Here is a 23,958-nt window from a genome sequence, read left to right on the forward strand (position 1 = left end):
ACAGAAACACTACATGGCATTTAATCTTAGAGCTACTTCTAATCTTCCTTGCTGGAGAAGACAGCCCCTTGTTTGATATAATTACCACCTTCTGATTAGAGAAACAGAATTTTCCACTGAAATAGAAATGGCTGGATTTTTCCCATTTCATATTTAATCTTGATTTTAATTAAAATCTATCATTTGACATTTCTCTCCTTGTTTCTAAGGTTTGTTGATTCCTGCTTGAAACAGATATGCAAGGAAATGAACCTTCAGGAAAGTCTGATGAGGGTGATTTTACCCTGACATTTGCAGAGGTCTTGGAATATATAAAGTGCTAAGTACTATTAGTCACTGCAGTTTATAACATTTTGCTCTCTCACAGCTCACTGCAAAACATTAATTAATACAGCACAGACAGCATAATCAAAGAGCATTTCCTTTCACAGGGACATGTTTTTTTCCACATTAGCCACGAGAGGGCAGGAACAGATACAACTCCCAGCCTGCTCATCCCAATGAACTTGGAAAAGTGCCCTTTTCAAAGCAGTTCAGCCCTCTGTCCCCATGCTCCCAGGAAGGAAGAGGATGGGAGGTCACAGCCTCTTCTGCCACTAGTACTGGGTGGTGCAGCATGTGCCTTCCTAGTCGTAAGATGAAGAATGGACACGCATCTGTCCATCTGCAACACAACTGATTCCCACTTATCATCTAAAATCAATCAATCGTATCATGAACAACAGATTCCTACACCTGCCACCACATTCATCTTCTCTCATTCTGTCTCAAGAGTCCCGAGGGAAATGCCTAGTTCATCCTGAGTTTAAATAAAGCGGCATGCTGAGCAACTGGTTGAAACGGCTGACCATGCCACCTCCTGAGCTGTCCTGTTGGCAAGGCTGGGTTGCTTTTCACATGTGAGACTGAATCACATGGCACAGAGTTTTGTGGGATCAGAGGCAGGATTCAGGATAGGAAGATACTAGAACTGGCTGGCAAGGAAGATTAAAGAATCTCTTCCAGAAGGAATTATAAAGACCAGGCCAAGCTAACCTGGGATTAACCTGTTAGAGGTGACTGAAGTCAAATCGGTCCCGCATTAATAGAGGGATACGGAATACATCTATTTCTGCTATGATCGCAGGAGTCTATATAGCAATGATTGCCCCGTTGATGGAGATTTACGAAGGCAATTCCTGTGAACTTTTACAATGCAGTTCTCCATAGCTTCAGTTCTAAAATGCTAGCAATAACTGCTAAAGGGCAGAACATCGGAATCAGTTAAGCTGATCTCCCAACCCCTGATGTGCACACCAAGAAAAGCTCCCTTTGCTATAGAAGACAGAAAGAAGGAAAAGTAGGTTTCTTGCTGTGCCTGGATCTCTCCTTCTTCCTAAGGAAAGTTTTGCTGTGCTCACATTAACTCAGTGATTTTGTTTTGGCATTTGATTCTCATGGACATTTTGTGTGATTCCATTGGCAGAGCTTTGTAATTTAGCATTAATTAATGTCAATTAATGTATTCAGTTGCTAAGCCCTGGAATTAATTTCATTAGTTTTCCTACACAGATGTTTTCCCTGCCATAGGTAATTAGGATATTATGCTTTTCATTTCCAGAATGCTCACCCCCAACAACAGCTGCTGTTTTTAATATACAACAACAAAGTCATGCTGTGCCTAGAGAGAAGAATATATAGCAACTCCCAGCCCTTACCCCACCAAACACTTTGATTTAGACAGCTTAGACATATAGAGTAGGATTCTTCTTTGGGAATGGCAGTTACTTCTAAAGAGGAAGCAAGAAAAGTCACAGAACACAAGGATGGAAGAGATGTCCTATAAGGGAAACCTCTGATAAGTTAATCTGTTTTAGTGGTCAAGAAGAATGGTGAATTCTAACACTCTCAGGAACCGAGAGCCAGGGGTATCCTGTGACATGAGATGTTCCAAACTTTTCTGTTTAGCTCAAGGTCTAGCTAATAGGTTTTCAAGGGAGATGGATCCAGCCTATCCTAGACACATGTTCATGGCTCAACAGCAGGGGGGTTGGCAGCAGTTACCAGAGGTTGGTGAGACAATGCAAAAGCACACAGGAGAGTGCCACATCCCTTCATAAAGCAGAGTCAGACTTCCTGCAGGACACTTTGTTGGGAAGTGTTATTTTGGCTAACAACTCAAATGCTAATACCCATTGCTTTCCAGTCTAAGCTTGCATAAGTGTCTTTGGAAAAAGTTGTTTGATAATAAAGAGATTCAGAAAAAATATCCAAGGGAACTAATCATTATAGATGTATCATTCCTCCTCTTCCCTTTTATTTTCTTGTTTGCAATTCATTGAGGAATGTATCCTGCTCTCTACAAATAAATCCACTAAAGGACAGATCAGGAGTTTAGACAAACAGCATCCAGGCAATCTATGACTTTTTTGCCTTGCAGATCTACTATGGAGTATCTTAATTCATTACTGAGCAGCTTAGACATGAGGGATAGTTTCTGCTTTTGAAGGATGACTGGCACTCGCTGACTAATGAACCATAAGAACATGGTGGCAACAAATCTCACTGAAAGTTCCAGATGTGCAACCCATCTCCACAAGTGACTACTAACAGCAGCCTAGAAAAGACTGTAAGAATTTGTCCAGGTGCCTTCGCAACCCAGGTAAACCTTTAATATCCATAATGTCCTGTGGCAATGAGTTCCACAATTTAATTGCATGTTCTGTGATAATTAAATTTAATCTTTCTACTCTATTTTTTAAGAAAGACATTGAACAACTGTTTTTTATCCTTTTCAGTCTGGTCTGAATGCTCATTTGTGAAACGTTTATGATATGGGAATATATTCACAACTCTCCAGCAACTGCAAAGTAATTAACCAGTAATGAAGATCAGTGAAATGCAGCCAGCCCATTTACTAACTACTCACAAATCTGTTTTTATCCTGCTACTCCTCTTTCTTCATTGCACATCAGTCAGGAGTCTTTCTCTGAATGGGGGAGTATATCTTCTGCTGTTTCTACCATAAGGATATAATTAGCAAAACTAACCAGCCTCATTCTGCAGGATAAATACTAATCATCAGCTACAATCAGGAAAAAAACACTGCACCGGTTTAGAGCACTATGGGAATTAATTCATAGCTCCAGCTATGTTAGGAAAGGACTGTAAGGCTAGGTTGACCACTTGCTTTTTCTACAGAAGTGATCTTGTTCTTCCTTAGCAACATCCTGTGAAAACAGAAATTAAAGTCTTAGCACAACTTTGTGATTCAGACACCGTTGGCCAGATGCTCAGTCCCTGTTCATCAGCAGAACATGCCAATTGACCCCAGGTGATGCTTTGGTCCTACCTGCAATCACAGCAGCATCTAAATTACCTTTCAATAAAAAAAAGTTTTGTAAATCAGGACTTCAGAAGAAAAGCAAAACAAAGAACAATACTTTTTAAATACCAGGAACTCTACATTTCTGCCAGCATTCCAGGTAACCCCTTAGCTTTTTTTCATCTACTCATTAAAAAAAAATAAAATAAAACAAAATAAAATTACATTAAAAACTTCATTTGAAAATCAATTGACATCCATCTGCATAAGCAAATGCATGTCTCATAAATTTAAAAGTTGGATTTCCTGACCTGCATATATAGAAACTGTCACTTAGACATCCTCTGAGTCACATTTGCTATTCTCTGGAGAGCCAGTGGGTACCCAGTTAGTTTCCAAATGCCATGGAGGAATCTGCCTTTCTAATTCCATTCAACAGCCTGGATTCCTCAGTAGGGATCATATGAATAAAAATTATGGTCCCAAGTCAGTTAGCATGAATCAGGCCTTAATGGGATAAACCTCCCTAGCTCAAACCAGAGAAAGCCATTTATTCAGGATCTTTCAGGGCTAATGAATTCTTCACAAACCTAAAGCCAGCATGGCCTTAAGTTTATGCACCTTCTAAAAGAACTTAAAGTTGCATATGAGCAAACCTGGATTTAACTTTCCCCAGTCACTTTGCCTGCCAACTATGGGGGAGAACACAACAAAGACAAACATTGTATGGTTAAGAACTGTAGGGGATTAATTGTCTTAGTGGGGTGTTGACCTGAAACTAGGCAAAAAAATGCCATAATTCCTGCTGACTTTGCCAGCCTGTTTTTGATCCTGTTCCAAAATCAAAGCACAACACCAGGGACACCCAGGCATACAAATGGAAATGTGAGATAAGGTTCATGTGAACTTCTTCCAACTGGAAAATCAGTTTTACTACTGTGCTCTCAGCCCCAGTCTGACTCAGACTGGCCTTGAAGCCTTTAAAAATTAAATGAAAACATCATTTCTCCACTTGGATATCTGACGAGATGAAAATGTCTGGTGCTCTCCAACATTTACACAGCAGGATTAAAAACAACAAATGGCACCGTTTACTCCTGCAACTCTGTCAGTCTCCATCAATACAACTAAACTGCACATGCTGTACTCAGTTTTTCCAGTGATACCTGCATCTTAGTTCTATAAGACACAGTGAACTTTTCAGTGTGTTTAGAAGGAGCCCAGGTTTTTATCAATCTCAGACAAAAAAGAGAGGGGAGCATGTGAGCTCAGGCACAAAACTGCTGGCCAAATCCTCAGCAGGTGTAAATCATCATGCCAGTGAAGTTGTGCTGATTTATGCCTACTAAGAGACTCCTATTTCAGTCCTTGTAAACCTTTTACATTATGTATATAAATACGATAAATAAAATGCACAGACAGTCTCTAATCAGGGAGTGGAGATACTGACTTATTGGTATTCTAGCAGAGAAAGTCCGAGACTAAGGTTGCTGCTGATAGACATTCTCAGACAACCCTGCCAGGGAGATGGGCTAACACCATACTCTGCTGACATTTCTACTTTTTCTCACCCAAGCTGCACTTGTCCTGCTCAGCTTCTGCTGGAAAAGACAGCAGCACAAGAATGAAGCTATCTTGTTACTTGTTCAGCAGGTTTTTGCTTAGTCCTTATGTTTCCACTTAAAGATCTTTTATTTTATTGTATGTTTTGTGTGGTGGTTCCCACCACAGCTCCCTTCACTCTTTCTCTCTGCCTTGTTTTGGCAAGACTACCTTTTCAAATTTAATCCCTTTATTGAATTTTTACACTTGGTAAGCTCTCAAAAGAGATCTGCTAAGCAAAATATAAATAAGTAAATGCAAGAATGTAAATAAGTAACAAAAAAAAAGAAAAGGAAAGAAAAGAAAAAGAAAAATTATTCGCAAGTTAACCTCAGCTTGAAAAAAGGTCTCTCTCTCACTTTAAAACACTTCACTCCATCACTTCACCTGCAGCAACACACCAGCTTCAGTCCAGAGGAGAAAGATTTGTTCATCAGTTGGAGGATCGTGGTTATTTCATCCAGGAAAGGAGACTGGCTTAGTACTTAAGACTCTAGGAACCAAGCGACCTGAATACATCAAGTCAGTCATGGTAACTAGAGTAACTGAACATGTGCATGCTCTTAGCCTTCCTCAGTCACAAAATCCTGTGACCCGCAGTGCTTCCCAATGTCTTTTGGCAAAAAATGCTGTGATATGTTCAAAGCTTTCTGCGTCTAGCTGCCCACCTTAGTCCTCTGCCAGAGAACAGTGGTCCCTGGAAGAACTGGAAAAACAGAGCACGCACTTAAGGCAAGTCCAACATGCTAGCATTCACTGCTGATGAGCTGGGGACCTCCTGATTTGTAGGTAGAAGTTTCATCCTAAGGACTATTCTTCAAGGGAAGTCAGTGTCAGCTGAAGGTTGGGACGGCAGAGCTAGATTCACGCTTCTAGTTCTGTCACTGCCTAAACAGAGCAGCTTAAGTTGTGTTGCCTCACAACTGAGCCAAAATACATGTGCAGGATCAGTTACTAGAGCTCAATTGGCAAACAGTAATTTGTTATTCCACAATGCTTTACTAATGTGCCTGAATCCTCAGTGAGGCCAGTTTCATCTACCTGTTTCTTAGTTTCCACCTTGAATACTATAATAAAGCATACTAATTTGTTAAGCACTCAAGAGGTCTTTTGCAGAAATAGCTGTGCAAAATGTTGTTACAGTCTAAGAACTCAAACAGGACCATTCATGGCATTTGGAGCATGGCACCCACCTTCTTGGCCCAGTGTGAGCTGAACATCCCTCAAAAGCCCCCATCCCCAGAACACAGTCACAGAACATAGCTCCTTACACATCGATTGCAGTGCTTCATCTCAGTGACCTTAAACTCCCAGTGCCTTAAAACAGTAACATTTTGCACCAAGTTAGGCACTGTCCTATTAGAATAGTATATTCTCATTTAGCATGTCCACAGAAACAGAAAGCCTTATGTCCCTCGCCTTGCTGCCACATTCAGATAAGTGAAATTCAGATCAGCAATAATAACAGGAGAACACAAACAATAAGAAATAGAGACAATAAATTCTTCCACTTTTACTAATCTTGCATATCCTGAAAATGAGAGACCTTTAAAACTTTATGATTTCTATCCCAACAGTTTCCTTTTAAAACTCATCTTCCAAAAAATTCTCTTTCATGCTAAATTTAAGTGAGTTAAAAAAGTGATTATCTTAAAGTTACCTTTCTGGACAGTTTTTTGAGTTTCCAATGACAAAACATACCTTTTAACTAACACCGTTGAATTTGGGGGCATAATTCAAGGGAGAATTTTATCCATTTCTTAAAGAAGTTAATTGACTGCATCATTAATACATACACATTGCAAATAACAAAAATCTGCTTGTTATGTTGCAGTAAAGTTGCTATTTAGAGACAAAACATTATGGAATTACAATGAGAAGATCCATGGCAGCCAGGCTGCTTGTGTGTCATGCCTGCCTGAGGCAATCCAGTACTGTGGAAAAGAAATCCGTGGAGGAAGTTCTGCAAAGGCAGGAGAGCTCAAAGATAAACCTTGAGGATGCATGGGTGGGAGGAGAAAAGGCCAGCAGGTGGCTCAGGGTGCCTGAGAGAATTTACAGCCAATTAGGAGAATATTTTGGAGTTGCAGGTAAAAGAGGCTACTGGAGTGGAGAAAAGCACCTCAAGAGGCAGAGTAGGGAGGGAGATGAGCTGATGAAAGTGAAGGACAATGACAGGACAAGCAATTACAGTGAAGAATACATTTAGGCTGGTCATTAAAAGAAGGTTTCTAATGAGAGAGAAGTGAGGTGCTTTCAAAGGTAGAACCTAAGGCAGAGCATCCCAAGTCTGTTAGAACATTTGGTAAAGCTATATGAGATGATATTATGTACTGTGTGAAACAACAAGCAGCTGGACTCCGTAACCCAGGAATTTCTCTCCAATGTCATGTTCCTATCATCAAAAATTGGCTGGGAAGAAAGAATAGTTTGGTACGTTCCAACTCTAAATAGTGTTTATCACCTACTCATCCTTTCTATATTCTCAGCTCCTTTCATAGCCTGTTAATCTCAACTTTTTGCTTTACTGGAAGGACTTCTCTTCTGACCGACCTGCCTTGTATCAGTTCAAATCCCTCGTATTAAGTGAGTGAATCAGCAAAGACAAGTCAGATCCTCATCATGATGTTGTGTGGTTCCAAGAATACAAAGGCAGTCCAGAATATGACACTATTTGGAAGGTGATGTACTTACGACCATCCACTGTCTTTGCCTCCAGATGCACAAGGTCAGGCTCTCTACTGGATCCCATCATAGACCTGCAAGAGAAAGACTGATGCAAGTGCATTGAAACAAAAGATATTATGGGTGATACTGTCAGAGACATTCATTTCACAGATAAGGTTTAGCTGGAACTAAACCCCTACTCACAAGTAAGAGCTGACCATTTTGAAAGCATTTTGGAGTCATCACTAAAATAAACTTGAAATTTTCAATTAAATTTTACCTTTTTATTGAATCAGGACCATTGTACTTATGAGTTCTTTATTTCTGATCCCTTTACTTCCCTTCTGCTCTCCATCTGGAGAATATTTTGTCTTTTGATTGGTGCCTGAAATTCTGATGTGCTCCCTCGTTTGGCTAGTAGGATGTATTTCAGTTCAGGGTGAGATACGGTATACTTTAATTGATAGGATACTGATGTTTTCCAGAATACTAATTCTAGCTGTTCCTTTATATTGGACATTTTATGCACATTTGCTTAACTGACATTCTTAATGATCAAGATTCCATCATTAATTAAGAAATTTTAAAAAATCATTTCATCCCGAGACATTTTATTTCTTCTGATCTAATAAAAACAATGTTCCATTAATAAAAGTCAGATGGACTCAGAAAATGACTGTTTTTTCACTCTGAATTAGCAAGCAGCAACATCAAAACATACTGTAGTGAACATAAGGGGTTATGGACAAAAGCTTCACTTCCTCTACAGAAGGTTCCACTGGATGGGCATCGTCTGCCTCGACAGCTCTCTGCAACTGTCCAGATAGCTACTAGTTTGATGTGCAGTCTGAATTATAGCAGAATTGCCTGCAGGTATGTACCACTCCCATTTTACAACAGCCTCAGCACCATCTCTGACAGCCGGCCTTGTTTCTGGTCTTGGCCCTAGCATCCAAGTGACAATCCCAGATTAAAGCTAAGGGTTAAACAATCAGTTTGTCAGCTGCCTGACCTCCAAGTTAATACATGTGTGAGAAAAGAGAAACATTTATTTTCAGTGATAGACAAATTAGATGCTGTTCAGTCCAAAGACTCATTATTTTTCAGGAAATCAAAAGTGAGGTTCAAACAGCGATTTAGACCTTAATTCAGTTCCCACTGACTGCAATCAGAGACAGCTCTAGTCCTTAATCATCACAGGCACTAACTAATAACCATTATAAAAACGTTAACAATTAACAAGACTATTTGTGTTCTGATTAATCCCTAGCTTCTCATGATGAAATCTGTAACAATTCTTTAGGTAGAAAGGCTTTTTTTTTTCCCTCCTTTGCTGGGGTCTGTGAAAAGTTTCTGAAAAGACTCAGAGCTAGCATTGCTTTCATTGCTTCTCCATTTTCAAGTACACATATTGCAAGGTCTTCTGCTCCTAAGCATCCACCTTCATTTAAAATCTCTGCTTCATGAGGACTGACACCAAGCAGGTGAGTGGGGAGTGCCTTTCTAGGGCTTTTTTCCTTATAGCTGCTATAATCAGCAGACTTAGGGCCAAACGCTGGGCCTGCTGGTTGCAATTCAGTTCAAAAAAAGAAAAATTCTAGTGACGAACAGCCCTAAAAACTGCAGAAGGACTAAGCTTGTACTTTGGTATACCTCCTTTTTATTCTTGTTTATTCAGCTGGCTTTAAAGCACACCTGTAACTGGGCTATTTCAGACGATACAATACAGCTTTGTGCATTCTTACTGCTGAGCTGACACAGCCCCATGGGGATATGAACTCTCCAAAGAAACAAGGATTCATTTCACAGACTTGAGCACTTTGTCTCTTCAGAGACATGCAACAATGGCATTCATTCAGCAAAGGATTTTTTGCCCTAGTTAAAGCCTGTGAGCCTACAATCAGGTGCTTTCAGGGTTTCCTCCTCACAGCTCTATTCTGACCCCCAGCAACACTTCTATTGCATCTTTTGGGGGCAAAGACAGCTAATATAGAGTGAGCTATGTCTCACTGATGGATGGGATGTGACTGTTGCTGTTTTTTTCACTTGTGATATGAGCCATAATTTACATTACTCTTAAATGTCTTAAGAGCAGTGTATAAATATCTGGAGCCACCAAACCCTGAAAGTTAGAAGGCTGCACTGATCTGCATGCTATTTAGCCTCACATTGGGATGGCCAGTATTGGGATTGCAGAGGCTTCAGCCTGAGGCAGAATTGAGTCATCAATTGTCCTGAGGATGGACAAGACAAGGATAACTGAAATATGACTTGCATTAAACTTTACTCTTCTACTCAAGGGTTTCATTTCTTTTGATACCTCCTAACCCCTTGCAAATTAGAAATGTGATGAGAAACTAAGATGAAAACTAAAGCCTAGAGAAGCTAAAGGAATTTCTAAAGTCAAACAGGACATCTGAGGTAGAGGCAAGACCTATACACCCAGATCTCCCTATCCACTAGATCTGTCTTCCAATTTTAGAACATATACACTCCATCTTTTCAATGTAATAGGTCTAATTTACTTGTGACAGCACCAGGTCACAGTCAGGCCCATAATATTTCATGATAATAAAGAACAATCAGGTGCAAAAGAAAGGGAAAATACAAATATGCTCACATCAATATTAGCTGTATACAGCTGGCACTCAGAAACATATTGCCCACATCTAGTCTGTGCTGTGTGTATACTGCTCAGAAGTTTTAAAATGGCACATTTCTCATGCTGTCTTGTTCCATGGTAGTTCTGTGATATTTCTCTATGCATCCCTTTATACCATCTGCAAAGTCACATAAAGCAGTATTTATCTTACCCAGTTATACACTGTAAATGTTCTACCTCTGAGCTAATCACCCTCAACTCCTTTTGCAGGCAGTGAAAAGAAACAGGCTGTTTTGTGCTGTGGTTCTTCTGAACTGGTTTAGATATGACTTCATGAGGAGAACTTTACCCTAGAAAAGGCTGTTTCTCTCCACTGAACATAAGAAATCTGAACACATACAATACAGGCACCAACATTTGATTATATAAAGGTCCCAAAGTGGGTAATAGAGCAAACGTGAACATGTTTATTACCTACATTTAAAAACTCAGATTACTGATAAGCTATCGATTGTAAGTAAAGGGGAAATGGAATATCCTGGACCTTCTTCTGCTCTATGAGAGAGGATTGCTTGGTATACCTTACCTTCAGCCTTGTATTTACTATATGGTGCATAGAGGCCTAGAATACATTCAGAAACGCAGTACTGACCACAGAGAACATACACAGGAGATAAATACCATGCTTTTGGTTCCACTGCACTGGGGAATACACACTGTGTAGGAAGGCAGACACCTCCGTGCACACTCAGAGGACAACCAATTCTTAGAGTAGGTCCTGGTAACAAGCCAACTGTGGAATATACATCAGAAATTATAAACTGAGAACACGCCAACTAGATCTACTACAACACCACTGTTCATGAAGCTATACCATTAGCGGGCTCTCTTGGCTTTTTCATTTGGTTGTCTGGAAAAAAAAAAAAAGGATCTTCCTTAGAAACTGAGCAGGACAACGTATTTGTATAAGCCTAAACATCTTTAAGTAATGGTGTTAAGCCCATGGCATCAATATGAAAAAGAACGAATAAACTAAAATGATTATAAGGAAACTCCAGTCTTGATGGATAAACAGATGCAAAGATTCTACTACCAAAACTAAAGGGATCAACAAATACAAGATTTACACATGGAAGGGGAAAACTACATGCTAGATTTGCACTAAATAAACCTGAAGCCTCAAACTCGGTATTTCTAACTGGAGATGACTGCCCACTCTACTCCATTCTCCTTTGTGCACACGGGTCAGCGCAACCTGATCAATTTGCACTTCACAAACTAAATGAGGACAAGAAAAAGGCTTAGCATTAGATAACTTATAAACTGAGCACCCTGCAAAGAATAGGGGTACAAGTGAACTATACTCTAGGAACCATTACTGACTTCTCTCTCTGAAATTTCTCCAAAAATAAACAGCAATCCAAAACCTTGCCGTGCCCTATTTCGAGCAACTTTTGTTAGCTATGCTGGGAGCACTTATTCTCATATTTCTCAGTTCTACTCTTTCAGCATGCATTCTCAAAGACCAATCACTCATACATCCCCTTGTCTCGGTTTATGTTTTCACTTTATGGTAAAAAGCCAGCGTGCCCTTCATCCATTCCTTTAATCTCAGGCTTTCTGTAATACTCCCTGAAACTTCAGTACACTAGGAATATACTTGCAATGCCTTTTGTTGAATGATGCCTATTTTTTCAATTAACTTTTTGTGTATTGTTGGCATAATTGCCTCGATGTTTTGAAAAAAAGGAAAAAGGAAAGAAAAAAAGAAAGTAATCTTTTGGGAAAGAAAAAAAAGTCTTTTGGGAAAGCTGAAAACATAAAAAAGCCAATAGGAGCATAAGGCACTGTTCCCTGATGCCTTTAAGATGTTCACATTATGAAATATGTACAACCACCACAGTCCTGTTACAAAGTTGCTTCCTAAAATTTTAATCACTGTCAAGCTTGCTAAGTAGTCATCTGTGCTTGAGAGCTTCACACATCGATACCAATGGCCATAGCACGATAGCGCAGTAATTGCTCTGAATGCAGACTCTATATCCACCATGAGAAGCAGCATAGGGAAAAGACCCAGAATCATCTTCTGCTTTGGAGCGAGGCTGAAACAAACAAAAGGAGTCTGGCACTGCCCATTGCATAGCAAATGCTAGCTGGCATATTTCTGCAGTGACCAACCCCTTGCCATCACTCCGCCTGACACATTTCGAAAACCTTAGCTTCCTATGCCTGTCAGCTCTTCAGAGCCAAGGAAATTCAACAGAGACCCTGTTATCCCTGGGGTTTCCACCTCTTCTATCTTTTTTCACTTCTAGGGAAAACAGCAATTGTTTATGGATGCTGGGAAGAGATGAGGCTTGCAAGGCAGTCAGACCACTCAGAACTGCAAGAAAAATCACCCTGAAGACAGCAAAAGCTTCCACATTGTGTATTTCTTAATTTCAAATCACCATTTTTCATAAACAAAGAACCTGAAGTACCAGACAGGAAAGACACTATCTCATGGGCTTGAAGCATTCTGAAAAGTAGTTTGGGGTGCCTATTATTTTGGATGCTTGACTTCAGATACAGTCGCACCATACCTGGAACTATACACTCTTAAGAAATTTGATGGCAAGTGTTTCATATGTATTCCTAGTGTCATACACGCTCACAGTTGCCAAGATCAAAGGTCTTTTAAGCTAAGCAATAAAAGACAACATTGTTTTAGAGAAGCTTCAATGCAAACAGATCAGAATGAAAGAAAGGCTGGAAGACGAGAAATGCTACTATTCTCTTTTCGCAGACAGAACCACTCCCACCAGTGTGAATGTGGTTGTTTCTGTCTGGAGGGACAGAGAGGTTGTGCAGTTTCCCCCTGTCTCAGGGGAAGCAGTGAAGGTCTGAAATCAGTGCAGAATCAGGACTCGTGTGACCAACCATCACCTTTTCTGGAGGGGAGAAGTATGATTTGTTCATGCAACAAAGGATGACAGGTGACTCTCCTAGGTGGACAGAACAAGATCCATGTGGTTCTGGCCATTTTGCGCTTGCCACACTGACTTGGAGAAGCAGAGGTATGGCTGCAAAGCAATACCAGACAGAAAAGGGACACAGAGATAGCTTGGAAAAAAGTGTTTCAACTCACAATCTCGCTAAAAATATTTCATCATTTCTTTGTGCTCTCTCCTCGCCCTTGCCACAAATTGTCCCCATTGCCTTTCTAACCATTAGATTTTAGCTGCATTCTGTAAATGACTTTGTGCTTAGTGTGATATTTATTTTGAGATGTCTCTTGACTTTCAGCATTCCTTCTCCCCACCCCTAATTCAAGCACAACTCTGTCTCCACATCTATCACAATACACAAGAAGGCTAATTAGCTGCAACAGACAGGTAGAAGAGAGAACATGTTTTCAGAGATCCTTATGCCAAAGTTGTCCTATGAACATAAATATTCTAACAAGCTTTATCCTGTCACAACAGAGCCATAAAGTTGCTCTTTTCAGCACATGATAATGGCTTTGTAATTCAATTATTGGTAGAATTTGCCTTTGGGGATTTACCTTCCTTTAGCCTCAGCATTCATGTGAATCCCTTATCATAAATCTCACCAATGCTGAACCAGCTCCCCACTGCCCCTGGGACACATCCTGCCACTTCATGTTAAAAAAAATTGACAGTTTATTCCAAATTACTGAAGGGCACATTCTTGTTTTTGTTTTAACAGCCAGAGCACAACTAACAAGAGGGGATGACGTTGGTGGGTCCCTCAGTAGCATCCATTTTTTTGTTTCTACTGATGGTCCTACACAACTCAAATTCCTAATTGCCATTCATAAAAATAGTAACATGTAGTACTGAACAGAGAGCTTTTAGTCCAAAGATATGAAAGTGCTTGACAATCAACCTTTATGTATCCTTCCCTGCATGCTACTGATTTGTTCAAGACACATGGAAAAGTACAAGACCAGTAGATTGAGTTAGAAAAGGGGGTTGAAGCAAATTTTTACTCTCAGCTTTACAGATAAACTCCACTGATTAGTCAAGAGCACAGGGATCTCACTGATTTGACCAAGATGTTATGTAGCAGAGACAAAAATAGATCCTGAGAGTCCTCCGGGCTCCTATTTCTCTAACTACTATATTCACCCATCAGGACTTTGCAGACACTCTCTGTTCCTTTTTTGCTCACAGAGGGCAGTGAATTTGCTCCAGGGAGCTTAGTGAGGGAGTGAATTCTGGTTTCTTTAGTTCAGTTCCCATTACGTGAAATGTTACTGATTTTGCTATTCTGATTTTACTGTTCCTAGAACATTCTCTATAGATTGCTTTCTAGCCTTAATATCTCTTAACCATCTTATTCTCCTGACATGTTTTAGAAACAAAGGGCCAGATTCCAGACAGGCATAAATCAGCACTTCATCTCTTTTTACCTGGCCAATAAATTTCCCCTGACAGTAATTTGATTAAATTCCCCCTGCTGTATCCCCTGCACTATTCTTTCTCACATTGTCCAATTAGATCAAATGGTATAATTCTGCGCAATTCAACTGGCAGTCACTGGGCTAAATCCAGCCCATGGAATGTTTTATTTGGTTTGTCACCCTTTTTTCTAGAGCAGATGGGGAATAGCTGCAGTGAGTGAAGCCTAAATAGCCAAACTCCTCCTCCTTGTGCCATCTCACAAGACTGACCCAGGAAAGCAGATGGCTGTTGCTGCTAACACTAAGGTAGACAAATAAGTAAACAATGGTAGAGATGTGATTTCTAGGTCATGGGCAGTCACTGTTACTCTCACCATCACTTCTTGCAACCCTAGAGTAGCAATATCCGCAGCTTTCCATCTCTGATGTCCACAAACACCACAGGTGTGAGGACAGCAGCAAACCAGTAGCAAGCCTTCCTTCCCTCTTCATTAACAAAACAGCTGTCTGTAGAAAATTCAGGAGAGGAAACTCAGCTTCTGCTGATACTCTGAAAAAGATGGATTTGAGTTCCCAAGGAGGTAGGGATCTATTGCTGGTAACACTGAATGGAAGGAATGTCTAAAAAACCAGGATCTGATCTTGGTAGCTAAATATTATCCGTCTACATGAAGCATAGCTCAGGTATAGTCTACATCCCTTTTTCATATATAGCTGGAGATTTGAGTCCTCAGAAACTGGCTTGAAGGCAGAGAAGAAGGTGCCCTCTAGTCATAGCCTCTGGACTCAGCTCCCTGATGCCATGGACCAAACCTACCTGATTTACTGCTTCTCAGTTGATACATCTAATAGGATCATGGCTTCCCACTGTGTTAAGACACATGTATCTGGCATTTAGTGCTGTGGCCCAGTCAATATGCTCTGGAGGAGGCCAGGAAAGTCATTTACAGCAAGACTGCAAAGTCAACTCTGCTTACACAGTATCTGCTCATTAAATATACAACAGAAAATAGCAGTGAAACCTTCCAGACAAATTCACAGCTAACTTTGCCATGTACCTAACTCCCTCATCCTCCCCAAGAGCTGTCCTTTATAGGTGTATACAGGGTACATACTAGCTTCTTAGTCCAATGTCCAGTGAAGACTGACATGTTCTGGACCCAATGTAACTTTGCAGGCTTCTGTTGCCAAGTAACTCCCAAATCAAGCTTTTGAACCTTTTATATGGATATCTGCCTATTTCTGCGGATCTTTATTAGGGGGAAAGCAAAGAACTGGAGATGAGTTGGAGCTCATGGGAAGCCTTCTTCATTTATAAAGCATCTCTGGATTACATTTTTTTGAGATAAATAGCTGACTTGGGAAAAACAAAACACACCAACCTGTGTATCAGTAAGAATGAAGTCTTTCAGTCCAAAAAGGCTTATTCATAGGTGAAATATGCTTTTTTCTCCCAATCCTGCCTATTCACAATTGGCGGACAAGATTCCAAGGGAGGGCTCAGATAAATAGATAAGGCTGTCTTCAGCAATGACTTTCAGGATAAGTCGAGATTTTGACACCCATCTTTGGAGTCCCCATGATCACAAAATAGGGTCAAGAACAATTTTGCTCTCACATGATAGCACACTGAAAAACTAAGGACTTGAGGCTCAGGAGCTATATTTTTCCCTGAAGAATCTTGACTTGATTATGAGTAACAGGTTTTCTCAAGAGACTCATGAGACCAGATGATCTGGTAGTAATATCAGACATAGACTCAGAGAACCAGAGTCTTATCACCACCTGCTGTGTGACTTTGGGCAATTTTCTCAGCCAGGAAGAAAGGTTGTAAATTCAGAGTCTTAATGATTTTTTAATAAGAACAGAAAAAGGATGCTATGTGTTTTTTTGCTCTCTCCTTGCTGCCACACATGGGACTCGCAGGTGTGTATATTTCCAAGCCAGACAAGAATAAAATCTTAATTCCCAAGATAAATCTGAGCAATTTCAGCCTTCATTTGTAGCAAAAAGAGATGCATCAGGGTCCAGCAGTCTGAGGATCATAAACAGAGCTTTTCACTAAACATATTGAAATGCCACTAGCATCTTTAGCAAACACTGCCAACTGAGCACACGCTTCTTGCATACATTGGTTTGGCAAGAAGTTATCCTGATGTTTCTGGTGAGAAAACAGTAAATGCCAGAGGCAATGAATGGTGACAATGTGCTCTTGTGCATGTTACTCCCCATCAGCAATGTTAGCAGCAGCAGCAGCATGGCAAGGGCCAAGGAAAGACATGGCTGCAGATGTGCTTTTCATCCTGGTACCTGCTTTCCTACAACTCGTCTGTCTCTTCAGCCTCACAGCCATGAAGCTGCCTATAAATATCAGTAAGAGAATAATAGCCTGTGTTCTAGAGGCTCTGACCTTCAGCCTGACTTTCTCCCAAAGCTGAACTCCAATGGGAAGCAAATATATGGTGTTTAATTTGTAAAAAAAAAAAAAAAAAAAAAAAAAAAAAAAAAAGGAAGACGGAATTGAGCAGAATTCACTACTCTTGCTATTCCTCATTAACCAGTTGCTTAACTCAGACCCACTAACAACTGTGGCCCCTCTGGCATGTGACCATCTGCATTACATTTAAGCTATGAAATATATCTATTTTTAATTAAACTTTTAGTACACTTCAACTCATATATTATGGCTTGTGTGTTAGAACAAGCAGAGAAGATTTCCTGGACAGGCTGTCACAATCCCCCTTGATTGGCATCTTCCCTATCTGCCTCCAGCAGTTGCCCTGCAGTGATTAGAAGGTCTTGTTCTGCAACATGCTGCATTATTTGTAAACAGCCCAGCTACCATGCCATTTAAATTGGCTCAGCCCACCTGGGCCGGTCTGCAAATCTCACCACACCAAGATCTGACAAGAACACTAGGACACTTTGCCTGGTTTTGCCTGCTTGAATGTAATGGAGTTTTTAACAGGCTTTTACCATATATTTGACGCATTTTTCCCCTGATTTTCAGCTCTCACAGCTATTCCAGTGAACAGAGTCAGAGCATTTAAAATAGTCTCTAGCTTCCTCTGGAAAAGAAAAAAATATATTTTATAATTCTCCTCTAAAGATTATCTTTCTTTGCCATTGCTCATAAAAGAAACACAAGTATACTCTATGTACTCATCTGTTCTTCCACCTGCTTACCACTTTACCTTTTTTCTTCCTGACCTTTAGTGCATATGCATCCCTTGTATTGTTTGGTGGGCAAGACTGGTTGGCTCATTTTTTACAATCTTTCTACCCCTTTTCTTCTCCTTCTCACACTCAGATTAACACAAGATAGAGACAAGGAATGTTCCTTCCCAAGCTGACATGTCTCCTGTACGTCTTCAGGGAATCATTAGCATCATGGACACAGGACCCTGTTGGAAATCAGATGCACCATGATGTATTTTTACATCTAATACATCTGTGAATCCAGTTCAAGTCTGTCTCGCCATTGTAAAACTGTCCATGAACCCTTAGCTGGACTGATTCTCCACATCCTTCTCTTCACCACTCATATGCCTGTCAGTTCCTTCTGGTGACCTTAATTTCCTGTAATTTCCCAGAGAGACGCTTTACAACCATTTTTTCTCCTTTGATGCCACCTTATTTCTTTGAAACAACTATCTTTCTTTCCACATCCCTGTCCTGCCATGCCAATGACTCATTCCTTAGTACATAATTTGAACTCTTAATGAACTCTTCCACTCACCATATGAGAGCCCCTTTGCAAAACATTCTGTAATTGTGCAATAGAACAGAAGAGTTTGAGACATAAACAAAAAAACTGAATTTTGAGTAACCCAGAGATCACATTGTGTTTGGATCTGGAATTCAGACCTGTCCATTCTCAAGACAGGAAAGATTTGTGAACTTTAGATGCAAACACAACTATAGACTTGAAATCTCACTGGTAAAATTTGAGGGTGCCTAAGAGCCAGTTATTTTTATTTAGGGCTGGCACACAATGTTAAAGATACTGTGCATCACCAGGACCTTGGTGAAAGAATCATTATGCCTCAGTGCATGAAAGCCCTGAGCTATTTGTCTAATTAAGACAGTCATCTTCTTGAAGTATGGAGTGGTATTTCTTTTGTATTTCTCCCACTTGCTTGTCTGGGTGCAATACCCAATTAAAAAGAAATTAATAGGACTGATACAGCTAATGATTATAACTTGACTATATAATTTTACTAGCTGGTTTTCTATTGTTCATTGTGTGCTATTATTTAAGACATTTTTATTATTTGGCTTTATTTCGTTTTCTCCCCGAGTTTTTCAAGGTTACATTATGACTAGAATTAACTGAGAATCTTTTCCAAAAAGTCTCATTTTAGTCAAAAAAATTACATTTTTTCTAATGAGCTTTTTAATCTTTTATTTATATTTTTGGGGCCAGCTCTAATTGTGGTACCCTGAATTACTGACTTTCAGGAAATAATTTTTGATTGAAGGTATGACTTGATGGGAGGACCAGAATAAAAATCTAGCTTTTAATGAACAATTTCTGCTTATACATTTTGGCCGTACTGAACTGTGTGCATTTTGAATAGTTTTTTGTAACTACTGGTCCTGAGTATTTGGATTTGCAAGTCACATGTTATCACTATTGAGCTTTGACCAGATGACTGGACTACTTAGAAAAGCAGGAGAAAATGCAAAGTGAATACATAGGAAGGTATGTTGAAATTCAGCAAGTATCACAAAAATGAACTCAAAAGCATTCGGATTAAGTATTCGTCCAACTCTCCTAACTAGCATTTAGTGCTTCTCTTCCCCTAATACCAACCACATTAGTGAACACGGCTTTCAGCAATACACCATGTATATTAACTGACTGTTTCTTTATTACGCTGCTGAATGAATACTGCCTAGAATACTTCTTCCTAGCAATAACAGTATTTTTACAGCACACAGTTCCAGAGTCGCTAAGCACCTAACTTTCATGCATTTTCCTGTCACAGTACACCTAAAAGCAAAATATCAAGAACCTGCCAGAGGTTCTTGAAAAATGATGATACAATGCAGTGCCTTGGGTGTGTATGTAGTGTGGATTCCTCTATGTTTCCATAAGGCATATATGGTCGACTCTGACCAGATTACATCTCCCTCATTGCACCACTTTCTCATACCGAGGTTATGAAAACAGTTATGCCGTAAGATCTAGTTACAGCAATTCTTACAGATTATAGTTTTTCCAGACATAGCCCATCACTACAGCTTGCCCAACATGTATTAACAAATGTCCTCACAACCCTTTTATGAGGTAAAGAAGTAAAGATGCCCTTCCTTCCTTTCTTTTTCAGATGAGAAAACTCCAGTCAGTTCCCATTTTAAAGGTTTACCTGTTCATCTCCTACACAATATCTTGCTCGGCAAGGTGACATTACAATCTCTCTCATCACGACTGTAGATATCAGAGTGTGACTTACAGCTGCAGGTGGAAGAATGAAAAGGGGGAACAGACGAGCTCTGAAGAAACAAAGATCCTGTTTTCACGTTAATGACTTCTTCATGAAATACAGGACCCAAAAACACAAAATACATATGAACTACAGAGAGCTGAGTTGTTTCTAAACAGAGTGTTTTCTCAGAGACATGCAGGAGGCACCAGCAGATTGCTTTAATGTTGTTCTTCAGGAGGTTAAATTCCTCTGGGACATTTTACAGAACAGACAAAATAACAGGAGAAAAGGAAATAAAGGGGGAAGAAAAGCAAAATTCTATTGGAAACAGACACAAGATAGCAGCTGTAAAAGACACCACAGTTTCTCTGATGGTGTTCGCAGTCAAAATCTTCTCAAGACTAAAACTAGCATGCCCAGGGGTGTTTATTCATAAGACTCAGAGTGACTCTCAAACTATTTTCAAGAAGGCCACAATAGGTCAAATAACAATTAAAAATATCACTCAGCAATTACCAAAATTCATCTTTGCTTTCATCGACTATTCAAATTCTTTTAGAAATCTGCAGAGTTTCCCAGCTGTTACTCTCCTGCCAAAAGAAGCAGTGTAAGCAAATGCAGCCTTAAGAGAGCCTTATGCCAAAGGTAAGCATCTTTGCTTTGTGTCTTCCTGATCTTAGAAAAGTCCCAGTTTTGATAGCCCTGGGAACCAGTCTGTACTAAAGCAGCTCCTCAGACTTCCTTACATATTGGAATATAGTCTTATCTTCTACAGACCTGCACAATATGGATGTGTCCAGGATCAGATCTATTTGATTTAAAGAAAGCACAAGGAACAGGACAGAATCCCCACAGGATACCCTCTTTGAAAAGCTGAGATTTGGGACATTTTCCTTCACTGTTCATTTCTTCTCTGAAAAATGAATGAAAGTCAGTCTTCAGGATTTTCAGGTTGATTAAACTCCACATATTTCTAAGCCAAAATGTATGATAATCAATTTTTTTTTTTTAAGAAAATACAGAGCACTAGGCAGGGTTCTAGCCAACCTGCACATCAGCACTGGCCATGTTGCTGGAGAAGTTTGGAGTTCAACTGCACATCAACACACTCCAGGCTTGGTTCTCTTTCGGTTTTCTACATGGGGAGTCAGCTATGGCAATGCTGTGAGAGCAGAGCTGCCACTCTAATTTGGCACATTAATGCCTACTTTGTCCTGAGGTACTTGGCTGCACAGAAATACAAACCAGTGGAAAAGCCAGTCCCTTAACAAGTTGCCCTCTATTGTACACCCACTCTCAGTTACCCACGCACAGTTCTGTTTTCCACTATAGATGCTTTTGAGGATAGACACTGGCCATAAAATCGGAGCTAAATGAGTATTTGTCTCCAAGGTGATGTAGATGATCATAATACATAAACCAGAATAAGGTACAACACTGTTTCACAAGCTGTATTTTTTTTTTTTTTAAGAGTAGAAGAACAGTCTAGTTTACACTGAGGTATGTTATGCAAAGGACATTTCATTCAAGGTGAAAATACAGGCTTGCAGTTTCATGTTTTGGTTATGGCTGTAGGGAATCAGATGGGTGATTGCAATTTCTTTTCATCTTTTCAACTTATTCTTTGCCTTTGAAGTTCCAAGCCTGAGTTCTCTTATTTGTTAGGTTCTAAGAGGCCTTCAAAGTTTGAGCCCCATGGAAAAGGAAAATGATCATTTTCATCATTATCCTTATTGTAGGCATCTATCAGCTCAATACATAATAAACCACCACTATAACTAATGATGGGAAACTTCAAAAGGTTTGGAGTGAAGTACAGGAAACAGCCATCCAGGAACAAGGACATTCACTCAAGCTCTGTGACCCTCTTTGGCCTGTACACTTCTGTTGGACATCTCAAAGACTGGGTCCCCAGATTTCCAGGACTTTCTGCTTTTATTAGCCAAGAAACACCAAGAGATGTGTGTCGGCAGGGAGGAAGGGGGTTGTATGTGACAGTTTGAAACCCTGTTAGGAGCCCCTTAGGGGAAGATATAGCAGTGGTGTATCTATATGTACACATGCACACACACTCACAGACAAACATTTTTAAGTTGAAAATGGAATTAAGTTTGCAATAGTTGCAACTAACACAACTTCTGAAAATGGATTAAAGACCACGAGCAGTAACAGAATCTTTTATCTATATCCTTTGCAGGCCAAATACAAAATTCAGCTTTGGAAGTAAATTTGACATGGAGCTCTTACTTCTTTCATGAATTAAATGAAAATATTTGACTTAATTACTCTTAAATCTTGATACTCTCAAAACCTATGCTTTTGGTGCACAATGCTAGTTTAGAAGTCACCGTGGTTGTTGTGGTGGGGTGAATGTCTCATTTTAATGATCTGGTTCAGCTCCTCCTGATCTCAAGATGTCTCTTTTATCAAGAGCTTCTCTTTGAAGGCCTGAAGACTATGTTTGGACCTACATCCAGGGATGATTTTTCAGTGGCTGTTGCCACTAGATGTGTGTGAATCTGAAGCTGAAGTCAAATCATCCACTACAGACACCCAATACATTAAAAAAACTGTGAGGTGCTCAGATCCTATGGTGACCACGTAGGCTATGACAAAGGTATGACCCCAAATAAATTTGGATACAAATTCTATACTATAAAGTTTACACAGCAAAGATTTAAGCTTGCATCAGTGACAAAGAGCCACGATACTTGCTTAAGGTAACTATGACACCCCCCATGTTTCACCATTGCTGTAACTGACTAACATTCAAAGATTCGGCAACAAGACTTAAACAATATGGCTGATCCGCAAAGTTTGAGATCTGACTGGAAATCTTTGCATGACTGTTTAGCAGCATTTAGCAGTACTGCACAGTGATTTAAGCTGGAAGTGAAGGACTCTGTGTGCCTAATTTAATGGCCATTATTTTGCTCATTTACAGGGACTGACCTAGCTCTAATGTCAGTTAAAAGCACAAACCCAGCCATCGGTGCTGAGGATGTTGTCCCATTGTTATCTATGGGAGAAATGCCAGTGTCCTCAAAGGCCCAGGACTTCACTCCTTGCCCCTCACTGGGAGCAGGACCAGTCTGATAGCTTCTACATATTGAGCACAAAAGGGAACAAGTTTATGCTGAATACTGATTTGCACCAGAACTCAAAATGCTGTCAGGAAATTACAGAAGATTTCTCTCCTAAATCCATATTTTCTTCAATTATTGTTCAGTATATTTCAGTTGTGCATCATTCTTAGATCAAGGATCCCATTGTTCCAATGGCTGTATAAACACAGAACAGGAGGAATAATGTCCCCCTCATAATAGCTCAAAGTTAATCTCAACAACCAGAGATTGACAGCAATTCAGCCACATTGCCTTGGGGTGTCCATTTCAACATCTCTGTACATTTGGGGAAGCTGTGCTTGGGAAAGGAGAAAAAGGGCTTTGCTCTTACCAGTAGAACCTATTTGGTGCAACTCCCTCATGAAGAAGCTGCCATCTTCTGCCAAACTCCACTGAACTGAATAACTGGAGACAAAAACAAATAGTCATGAATCACAGTAAAACACAAAGACAAGATAGAAATTAAATTGAAGAATCCTGTATTACTTCTGAGATAATGATCTGGACTCCAGTATCAAAGGGCATTTCTGGGACAACTTAAAGATCTCTGCAATGATCCTTCTGACAGAAGGAATGCTGAGCATGGACCTCAACTGGTGCTACCTTAGCGATCACTATGTAGGTATGCCCAATTACCTGCCATGGGTGAAAACTCACGGTCTAGCTCTTTGTGGCACTACAAAGTAATAAAAACATGCAGCATGGAAAGTTGCATTTTACTTTCTTAAACTTGTGGTAGACACTGAATGTCTAGCGTAACAAAGCAGTATGATATGCTAGCCTAGCTCTGACAAGAGAGATGCAAACTTGTCGTCCTTGAT

The 23,958-nt window shown here is 40.0% G+C and overlaps 1 protein-coding gene across 2 annotated transcripts in view; it reads right to left on the bottom strand.

Moving 5' to 3' along the window:
• Positions 1 to 23,958, bottom strand: part of LOC112993673 (VPS10 domain-containing receptor SorCS1) — a 315,899-nt gene that overhangs the window by 81,996 nt on the left and 209,945 nt on the right. For both annotated transcript variants that reach the window (XM_064514196.1, XM_064514197.1), the window contains exons 5-6: positions 23,469 to 23,542; positions 7,601 to 7,665 (exon numbers count right to left, since the gene is read on the bottom strand). In XM_064514196.1, the coding sequence (XP_064370266.1) occupies positions 7,601 to 7,665; positions 23,469 to 23,542 (139 nt within the window). The remainder of the gene's footprint in view (positions 1 to 7,600; positions 7,666 to 23,468; positions 23,543 to 23,958) is intronic.

Source organism: Dromaius novaehollandiae, chromosome 6 (assembly GCF_036370855.1).
Source record: "Dromaius novaehollandiae isolate bDroNov1 chromosome 6, bDroNov1.hap1, whole genome shotgun sequence".
Lineage (NCBI taxonomy): Eukaryota > Metazoa > Chordata > Aves > Casuariiformes > Dromaiidae > Dromaius > Dromaius novaehollandiae.